This window comes from Octopus bimaculoides, chromosome 4, assembly GCF_001194135.2.
Source record: "Octopus bimaculoides isolate UCB-OBI-ISO-001 chromosome 4, ASM119413v2, whole genome shotgun sequence".
Classification (NCBI taxonomy): Eukaryota; Metazoa; Mollusca; class Cephalopoda; order Octopoda; family Octopodidae; genus Octopus; species Octopus bimaculoides.
In genome coordinates, this window is record NC_068984.1 from 25,734,080 (window position 1) to 25,745,652 (window position 11,573).

Consider the following 11,573-nt stretch of genomic DNA (forward strand, 5'->3'; position numbering starts at 1 on the left):
TTTACAAACAAACGGTAAGAGATACAAACACATTCTACATATTTCTTGATAGGGGAAGGTTTAAAGTTTATAGCTGAACATAATCAATTGAATTAAGCCTTAAATAAAATAATATTTTAATTTTGTTTTAATGTTTCATTTCATTTAAAGTGTAGTCCCTTAGAAAATGGCAACGCCACAAGAAAAGTCTTTTTGCGTGCTGCAGTTTGAGAAATGTGAATTGATTGTGCAAGTGCAATGTGAATTTCGCCGCCAATTCAATAAAAATCCACCTTGTCACCTGCAAATTTACGAATGGCATAAAAATTTCAGAAAAAGGTTGCATTTGTAAAGGAAAAAGCACTGGTGTTCATGGTGCTCGTGTTGACTGCATACTACCTTAAAATAAACTTTAAACCCTCCCCTATCAAGAAATATATAAAATGTGTTTGTGTCTCTTACCGTTTGTTTTAAAATAAATTTAAAATCTGCTCTTTCTTTTTGAATAACCCTGTATATTAACTGAGATCATAACTTACCATATAGAAGTAGGACAATGCAGTACATACTCCCCAGAATACTGTTCCTGTCTTTACTGCTTTTATCTGCAATAAATAGATTAATTAAATGAAATAATCAATTTGAATAAAGGATTAAAAACATAACAGGAAAGGGATATTCAAATACTATCTAGGTGTGCGTGTATATCTCTCCCTGTTATATCTGTGGCAGTGTGCATGTATCTACATTAATGTATCAATCTATATCAGTGTGTAAGTGTATATGTTAATTTTTGTGCTTGTATATGCCCGTTATTGTGTGCATGTGTACACATGCATATGCATAAGTGTGCTTGGGTATATCTGTATGTGTGTGCATGTAGATTCAGAAAGGAAGGTATATAAATTCCTTTGCCAATGGTACTGGGTGAAGTAAGACGATTGACATCAACAAAATTAATACTTGCTTTGTCAATCTCAGTGTATCAATATTTTTTAGTACAATGACTAATGCATATAAGTCTGTTACATGTGTGTATCTGTATACCTGTATTTCTGATTTTTAGATAATAGTATACTGAGATAAAATAGTATACTGTCAGAAGAAATCTATTACTATATATATGATATTGAATTTCCTTGATTTAAACAGTTTAAATTTTTACTTTAAACAACATATCCAAATTCTGAGCTGGAATACCATTATTTATGTGTGTGTATATCCCATGCTAGCATAGAGAAAAAAGATGCAAAACAAATATATTAAAGTGTGTGTGTGTGTGTTTGTACATATGGGTATATTTCTATGTTAACAACTACAGATATCATTTATCAAAATCATTATGGAAAATTTTAGTTTCAACCAATTTGGTTTCTTAATTAGATCACATTTAAATCTAAATTAAATCACATTTAAATCTATATTAAATCACATTTAAATCTAAATTAAATCACATTTAAATCTAAATTAAATCACAAGTATTCCTGGTATTGATTACTTTTTTCTTGTTTGTTATCACTAACATTCACATACACACACACACGTATATACATGCACAGTTTCTGTTCACTGTCTTCTGTTTGCAACCCAAAACTAGGTTAGAAAACACATGACCTGGTTGTAGTGCAGTGGAATTGAACCGAAGTTGCTAAATAAACTCCTTAACCATATAACCATTCCTGGTTGGATTAATAACTTTTACAAATTCAGATATTTGAATTTATCCAAGGAAATATCAATATCATTTGTCATCTACAGAAACATGTATAAATCTCTAAAATTAAATCAACTTCAATAAGTTAATCCATTTCTAATTGTATCGGTCATAAGAGGACTTTGTTCTGTACAGGCAGCAATATGGTGTGATGTCAACTAGCTCAGTTCTAATGACATCAGAATTTGATAGTTCCAATTTAAATCTTACTCTATATCTGCCCAAGTATCAACATCTAGCTCACAACTCTTGTTCACCATTTGTCCAAATTATGACAAATCTGTTTTGCATGTATGTGTCAATGCCTCATGCCTAACTGCATTCCCAGTTCATTTGCACTCAGTCTCTGTATGCTCCTATTACACAGCCAATGGATCATAAACACACCTATTCAAGTCTCTCAATATTTTCTTCTTTTCAGCTTTTACTGTATGTATGAATGAACATGCAAGTTCCATGATGAAATTTGCATCTCAAATGCCTATTTTGTATATTGAGTTGCAACAATGGCAACAGGTAGCAAACCTTTTCAGGAGGAAACTTTAACATTTGACATTATGCTTCAACTAACAAAATAATTAACTTATCTAAGTAATGAAATATCAAAAATAAGTGAAACATTAAGCTACATCATCAACATATGATCTGTGCAACTTGTTAGTAGCAGCAATGTATTTAGATATTGAATCTCAGTCAGTATACATGAAGTTTCGATTTCATTTGCTGTATCAATTACTTGTATGAATTACATAATATAAATCTTAAGTGATACCCTATTGCTTTCTAAATTCTCTCAAATTTAAATTAGATATGACATTGATTTATATTTGTCAAATCTGTGCTACACTACTGCTTTAACCCTTTAGCATTTAAACTGGCCATATCTGGTCAAAATATTCTACTTGTTTAATGCTCAAACAGGCCAAATCTGGTCTCTTACACCTACCCTACAATGTCATGCTAAAGCAAACAATCACACTATAGAAATCTCAAAGCTACAAGATAATGCATGATTTATTCAAAAGAATGTGAATAAATGAGCATTAAATATTTTTGGTTTTGAATATAATAAAATTCAAATTATCTTCTCAAATGTGTAAAGAAAAAAAGAAAGAAAAAAATCAAAATTTTGAAGTCTCATTTTACAAAAACAGTATGTATAAAAATATTGTTTTTATAAAAGTTTAGAATAAGAATTAGAGTACTAAGAAAAATAATTAGGCTAGATAATTTACTATTAGTACTGTTAATGAGAACACTGCACTTCAAGTAACTATGGAATGCAATACTAAAAAGTTGCACAGCAAAATTTATTATTAAAAGATAACACCTAATAGGAAAAAATCTAAGACCAATCAGATTTTAAACCAAGGCATTGTCATAAAATCAAATACTGAAATGACATGCTTGTGTTGAGAGAGGTATGGGTTTTCAAAAGGATACCTTTTGAGTGATATCAAATAAGGGTTACAGATTCATGTCTGTGTAAAAAAAAAAAAGTACAAAAATGAGAATAATGAACGCTAGACATGTCACCATCTAAACACTAAAATGTCAATCTTGTACAAGAATGTAATGCTGTTTCCAATGAAATTTAAGAGAAGAATGAACAAGAATTGAAAAATCAACATAAAATTTATCTGAAAACTACAAACTATGACAGAGCTTTACAATAAAATAGTAAGCATAGTTGAGAAAAAGTTTCTAAATTAAATTGTTTGAAGTTTCAAGACTAAAACCATTCCATTGCTGAAGTTGAAATTATTTGTAAATAAAGAAATTAATCCAACATTTTGAAGTTCAATTTAGATTCTCACAAATCATTATTTTATATTTGTTTTTATCTCCACATTTGCAGGGCCAAATTACTTAAATAGGTGAAATAAATGATCAATATCTATTTACTAATAAATTAGTTTATTAGGAAAAATAAAAGCTAATTAACATAGTAAGCATATGTCTTGGCAATATATTATAAACCTTTGCAATCTTGATGTTGGCCATAGTACACCCAGCCTGCGCCCACCCGTACAGTGCGCTAGACCGATGGTGCTGCACGCTTTGCGGCTCCATGAACCTCAGTTCTAGTTAGTTCAAAACTCTCTTTTGACTCACAATAGAAACATTTTATTTACATCACCAATGTTGTTAAGTGGAGGAATATGGCATAGTGGTTTGGGTGTTGGATTCATCATCATGAGATGATGGATTTTGATTCTCAGGCTAGATGGCACATTGTGTCCTTGGGCAACGCTCTTCATTTCACATTGCTTCAGTTGACTTGGCTGAAAATGAGCACCAGCAACAACAACAGGGGAATTAATCCTTCCACCCACTGGTATCCTGTTTGTGAGTTCAGAACTCTCTGTTGTTTTAAACACCGTAGAAGAAACTGGTACAAGCTCCAATATAATGGGTCCAGTGGCTTGAGACAGACTTTAATGTTTTGGGGAAAACTGCTTTTCTCCTTCTATAAACAACAAATTTCATACCTCAAAAATAAATCATAATTATCTCCAGTCCTAACAGAATAAATGTAAACAAGCAGAAATATTCACATTAATAGGGCAGTGAAGTAAGACTTCAATGTCTAAATCAAATGCAATTTCAAAGTAATTATACACAGACTGTAACTAAGACAATAAAGAGACAAGTTAGTATGAGAAAAATTTTAATTATTCATGCTTTCAATTGATATTTGATGTAATTGAAACCAAGATACCTTATTATAACTGACAAGAAACCTAAACAAATTTTGAACAAAAAAACAAGTCTACAATCACATTTATGAACCCAACTAAATTCTTTTTGTGTGAAAACAGGCAGTTATATTTTGATACTAGTATTAGATACCTGGCACTGTTCAGTTTAATAAAAAGAAATCCCACAACTTAAGGTCCAAATGCACAGCGTAAAACTGCACAATACGTAGCAGTCGGTTGGACAGCTAGACATCACACACATTAACATAATCCTTGCAAGTCCTAAAAAAGCTGACACACACACACCAACAAACAGTTGATTTATAAGAAAATAAACAAGGTGTAGCTGATTTTTTAAAATTGCATAGAAGGTAAATATATTAGATGATAGCTAGCAAACAAAAATGTGTGAGAGAGAAAAGAGACAGCGAGGAAGACAAAGAAAGATTAGATAGAAAAGAGATATCCATGTAGGAAGTATGTGTTTATTGGATTTGTGTTTATTGTTTATTATAAATCAAAGACTATAACTTACCCAAGTATAATAGGTGAACATCAAAGCAAATATGGCAATGCCTTCATTATCATAGCTACCAGCAACAGACCTACTGATGTAGCCTGGTACTATAGAAATCATAAAAAAAAAAAAGATGTTTGAAGATATTTTATAATGAAATCCTTAACACTATATTTGAACCAAGATCTGAATATTTTAAAACTAAACAAAGCATGGAAAATTTTAAAGCCACATGTGGGAAATTTGGGATAAACTAACATTAGAGACTAATATACTAATACAATTTATATACTATATATTCTTTTCTACTCTGGGCACAAGGCCCGAAATTTTTGGGGAGGGGGCAGTCGATAAGATCGACTCCAGTATGCAACTGGTACTTAATTTATCAACCCTGAAAGGATGAAAGGCAAAGTCGACCTTGGTGGAATTTTGAACTCAGAACAAAAAGACATGAAATACTGCTAAGCATTTCAGCCGGTGTGCTAATGTTTCTGCTAGCTCGCCGCCTTTTCTATACTATATATTAACGTAGTCTAAAGACAATGGAGAACAAATGATTGATGTTTTGTTATGGAATGTATTCAATATGGATTCTATATTAAAATAGAATATCGTATTATAAATAAAAATGTTCAACAATATTTCTCTGTTGTTGAAGAGGCAGCAGTATGTATAATATCATGTGGTTAGAATTTTGAACTGATAGTATCAAATTATGACACAACTGCATTGTATCTTGAGGCTTCACTAACCTTTTGAAAATAGCTGACAGTAGACTTGTGGAATTATAAACATCATCACCCATTTTACATCCACTTATCCATGCTTGCATGGGTCAGACAATTTGTTATGGCTAACATGCCCCTCCTGTCCCCAGGTAAGATAATATTTCTCATGACCAGACACACTTTTCATGAAAGACTAGAAATGAACGGCATTGCTTGTACAACAGCGATGTCCATTTACCACAGTCATGTGATGTCAAGACAAGGGTAAACACAAATACAATATATATCATGGGCTTCTTTCAGTTTCTATTGACCAAATCCATTCACAAGGGATAGTTTGGCCTGAGGTTATAATAAAAGAAACTTGCCCAAGGTTTCATGCATTGGGCATGAAGCAAAGACCACATGGTTGGGAAGCAAACCTCTTAACAATATAGTTATGTCTGTGTCTATACATCATCTATTGTCCATTTTGCATTCTTATATGTCCATACTAAACCAGTATTAATTTAAATAATAATAATAATAAAGAACAGTTTTGTGAATATTTCAACAAGTAACAGTGCATATGTGTTCACTACAGTGAATTTTAAGGTAAAAAGAGACACAAACGAGGAAGACAAGAAAAAAAAAATGTTTGAATTTAGGGATTAAATATTAACAGAAGAAAAGTCATTAGGAGTTAACAAAATTTTGGTCACTATACAAAATATCTTTTTGAATTAAAAAAAAGTGCTTAACAAAAGCGAAAGAGAAATATTTTTCATGTGCAAACATAAGTAATTTTATAGGAAACTGTTTAATATATCAATCAAATATATACCATTATGTCAAGTGAACTCAAAATATATTAATCACCAAACATGTCAGTAGAAATAAATCAATTGTACACAATAGTTATTACCTTTCCTAATTTTATCTAATTAAGTCTAATGCATATTATTCTGACAATTAAACATTGTTAGCTTAAAGGGGTGTGTTTTAACATTACATTTGTTAATCTTATCTTTATTTGAAAACAATAATGCATTTAAAAAGTAAAAGGGTTAGCAAAACAAATATATATATATATATATATATATATATATATATATATACACACACACATATACATACAGACATATATATGTGTGCTGAAATACTGTTTTAGGGATCTTAAGGAAGTAAATGAAGTTAATTGGGTGTAAGGAATATGTTAGATATGAGAGAATAGTAGACACTCTTTTTAAGTTTTATGACAATTGAAGTTGAAACTTACCAATTGCAATGAAGCATGCTGCAAAGAGACCTGCTCCTGAACTCCATATTTCCTTGGTAAAGAAATATGTAGCTAAAGCAGTGAGACCACTAAAAGAGGAAAAAAAAAAATAAATAAATAAACGACATTTTATGGAATTAGTATTTCTAACCAATATGAGCGATTTAAAATTTTTAAACATACGCATACAACAGAAGTTTTGTCAAATAAGCATTAAACTAGTATCTAAAAATATAGTAGGAAATGGTCATACATATAAAGAGATCAAAGTCAGTAATAAAAAAAAAAAAAGAAAGAAAAAAGCAGATAGATTACTAAGAACTGAGAATTAAAATTATACCTAGCTTTCAGCTAACAATTGATGGACACACCTATTTTCTGGAGATTAATAGTCCATCACCTACTCTGATCTATGACATGAAATTTTTGTAACAGCAACTTTAAATAATATAAATATGCACTTTCATTATTTAGAGCTTTTTTCTTTTTCTTTTTGCTACTCTTCAATTTTGTCTTAATTCTCAGATTACTAGATCAGAGATTACATGAGGGTAATCTCTGATCAAGGAAACCTATGATCAAAAACATTTGACAATCCAATCCTTTTAAATATGTATGTGTCTTTCCTTTAAGATGGTAGAATATGATTTGAGGGGGATTTGGTTGCAATTTCTAGTCGGTCAAACAACAGTAAAGAAGGATGTTCATTGAGTGGTTGCATGCATAAACACTAATTCAGATTTATACACAATGACTTTATACATATAAATTTGTATACTTTTAATGGTTTAGTAAGTGAACTGCAGCACCACATGTGAACTGCAGCATCACATGTCAACTCCAGAACCTATTTCAATCTGATACATTTGTGAAGTGAACTTTTTAACCATACAGCCATGCCAGCATCTATATATTAATCATCATCAGCAACCACTGGACATTACTGTCTCGAATCCCGGGACTTGTAAAGCCAGCTGCCTGGTTTCCATGGTAAACTCAGCTTGTGAAGACCTGTTGGGCCAAGTGAGATCAAAAGTGAACCAAATTCGATGACTGGCACCTGTGCCAGTGGAGTGCTAACAGCACCATCCGAGCGGGATCACTGCCAGAGCAGAGGTCTCGTTTCTATGCCGGTGGCACGTAAAAAGCACCATTTGAGCTCAATCGTTTCCAGATTCGCCTTACTGCCACTCGTGCCGGTGGCATGTGAACAAAACATTGGACTGACTCCTGGGCAGGTGGCACGTAAAAAACACCATTTGAGCGTGGCCGTTGCCAGTACCGCTGGACTGGCCCTCATGCCGGTGGCATGTAAAAAGCACCCACTACACTCTCGGAGTGGTTGGTATTAGGAAGGGCATCCAGCTGTAGAAACTCTGCCAGATCAGATTGGAGTCTGGTGTAGCCATCGGGTTCGCCAGTCCCCAGTCAAATCGTCCAACCCATGCTAGCATGGAAAGTGGACGTTAAATGATGATGATAAATAACCGAGATCACAATATTCCAGCTGAACAGGATGCCAATTCTTCACAGGGTTATTCATTTGCAACTGTGAGGACTGGAGCCATGTGAAATGAAGTGTTTTGCTCAAGAAGAATGCACTACCAGCTCTGGGAAGTTAAAGCATGAACTTATAACCCTGAGTACAACACACTAACACTAGGCCATGCACCTTCAGCAATATATTAATTGCTGCATTCAAATTTAATAATGATTTATGTTCAGCAGTTTCCAGCAATGTGGGGTACTCTAAAGACACTGGAAATGAATAATTAAAGGTTTAGAGGTTTGTTATTGAAATATTATTGTAATATGTTGATTTGGTAAAACAGATAATCCAAGAATGTTCTGAAACTAAACATACTGGAAAATTGAGTTCAGTGAATTTGCCCTACATTAAACGAAACTGGAATAATTTGATCATTTCATGACATCAATACTGAGAAGAATTATGGGATTAACTAATATTACCAATATTTTATAAAAACATTAAAGATTACTTGAACTATCTTTTTAAAACTTTTATGATAAGATCACTTAAAAGCACTAAATAGATGTTCACAAGAAGTGATTGAATAATTCTGAAAGCAAATCATTCCAAATTGTTTGTTTAATCTGCTTCCCAATTTCACATGTTACCAGAATATATATATTTAGCATTATAGTGGAGTTGAGTGGTAAATAAACTTCATGTAGTGAGTCAAGGAATTTCAATTAATTAAATTTACAATTGTAATGTGCAGAGGAAAACATTTAAGCTCACTGACTAATAATAATCAAATCTGAATTACAATGTAGTGAAATGAAAACATTAACTTGATGACTGATATTAATTTAATTTGAACTTTGGCAAGTACATCGATAATCTGTAAAAGATAACCTATCATAGTGCTTGACAGACCAAGAACTAGCAATATCCACATACATAGATGCATAACTTGGTATGGCAACATAATAACTGAGTGAAGTTTCCACAGAAGCCTTTGGCATTCAAATGATTTCACTGACACCCCCTCCCACCACCACATTCAAATCATAATGCAATGATGAAAAAGAACAATAAATAAACAAAGCAAACTTTGAAATTTTCAAAGTAGTTATGGTAAAACTTAATTTCAAATATTACTATTTGTTTATTTTCCTGGGTGTATTTTGGCAAATGTTTAACTGCAAATCGACATTAAATGCACTGGTACCAAGGAGATACCCCAAAACTAGCAGCATCAAGCATGACAGGCAAGACGTTGGGTCACTAAGATATAGCCAAGTGCCACAAACACATTTTCAGAAGAGCTCTACAATATTTTGTAAAATTATCATGGTTTTTATGGCTGGATGCCCTTCCTAATGCCAACAAGTTTACAGGGTGTACTGGAGGCTTTTTATGTGGCACCGCATGGGTGTAAAATAAATAAACTTTGTATAATTTTAAAGTATATGATCCTTCAAATTACTTAAGCAATAAGTATTTTACACAGTAAATTTTTATTTCAATTAAAATAAACTTTCATTTACAAAGTCACTGTCATCATCATCATTATTTTATGTCCACTTTCCATGATGGCGTGGACTGGGTTGGCACGTAAAAAACACCTTTTTGAGCGTGGCCATTGCCAGTACCGTGTGACTGGCCCTCGTGCCGGTGGCACGTAAAAGCACCCACTACACTCTCGGAGTGGTTGGCATTAGGAAGGGCATCCAGCTGTAGAAACCCTGCCAGATCAGATTGGAGCCTGGTGCAGCCTTCTGGCTTGCCAGTCCTCAGTCAAATCGTCCAACCCATGCTAGCATGGAAAGCGGACGTTAAACGATGATGATGATGATGATGATGATACATATTTAAAAAAGAAAAAAGAAATGGAAGAATCTAATACCTGAAAACAGGAGCTAAAAATACACAGATATCCCGGATATGAACTGGAATATTAAGAGTATGAAGAATCCAATGTATAGATCCTGATGTTACCATAAGTCCTGGGTAGACCTAAATATAATGAACAAAAATAAAAATTATGTATATATGTATTGCACATTTTATTTAAAGAGCATTCAATTACAAACCAGACTGATTTAATCATTATTTCTAATACAAATTACACAGTTACTGAGACAATTCTCTCACCTCTCTCTCTACTGTCCAGGTTGCATGCTCCATTCCAGTCTCACTCAAAGATATTATTTGTATGCAGAATCCACTCTCCTCACCACTCACCTGGATGTTGGCAACAAAAGCTTCCAGTTACTCTGGCTCAATTGTTTCCCTTCCACATTCTCCTAAATCCATTTACCACTTTGTGACCTCCTCCAATCATCAGTAATGGTTAGGTTATCTCATTCTGCAGAAAAGACGTTGATCTGACTTTACCATTCTCTGAAGTTCTCGTCCCTAATGACTTTAATATTTACAGCTCCTCCTCCAACACCAACCAATGCAGCCAGTGCCGAAGCCAAATCATTTACCATCCTGAACTCTCTACACCAATTAGTATCAGCTCCAACACATACCCCTGACCAACACACAGATATTCTAAACACTCTTGATCTTGACTTCCAAACCCTGCCTTTAACAAACTATCACTGTCTCTGGATGTATTGGATCATCTAACCACTGCACATACAAATCTGCAAGGCCTATCTCATCAACCCAATGGCACTTCAAATCAGCTGATCGGAGATTTACCCATTTTATGTAATTAACCCAAGGTAGCAATACAAAGGACAAAAACAATCCCTTTATCCTTTCAGATTTCTGACATAACCAAAGCCCAAATTACTTTGATATAAATTATAACTGTAAAGCTAAACCACTCCAAACATTCAATCCTAAGTTCCACAAGAGAAAAATAATAAGAGTAATAAATGATTTAATTGAAACAGAAAGCAATTGGAAGGAGGAGGAGGAGATGAAAAATGAAAAGGAAATTGAATCAGAAAAACTGTGTTGCAACAATATTCTTCCACGTTATCAGACAAACTGTAAAATGCATAACATTAAATAATCTGATTGTATGCATCATCAAAATAACACTGCAACAGTGATTGATTTAATGTCTTTCAGAAAAAAATAATTCTGAAAATAGCATATTAAGGGCAAATATATGCAAATATTGAGGGATTATCTCAAGTTTCTGATCCACCAGTTTAAGAGGCTGAGAAAATACAACCTGACAAC

General features: G+C 33.1%; 1 protein-coding gene across 1 annotated transcript in view; it reads right to left on the reverse strand.

Annotated features, from left to right (window-relative positions):
- Positions 1-11,573, reverse strand: part of LOC106881117 (dolichyl-diphosphooligosaccharide--protein glycosyltransferase subunit STT3B) — a 50,763-nt gene that overhangs the window by 20,461 nt on the left and 18,729 nt on the right. Inside the window, exons 3-6 of the mRNA XM_052967624.1 lie at positions 10,276-10,385; positions 6,902-6,990; positions 4,931-5,019; positions 519-584 (exon numbers count right to left, since the gene is read on the reverse strand). Of these exons, the coding sequence (XP_052823584.1) occupies positions 519-584; positions 4,931-5,019; positions 6,902-6,990; positions 10,276-10,385 (354 nt within the window). The remainder of the gene's footprint in view (positions 1-518; positions 585-4,930; positions 5,020-6,901; positions 6,991-10,275; positions 10,386-11,573) is intronic.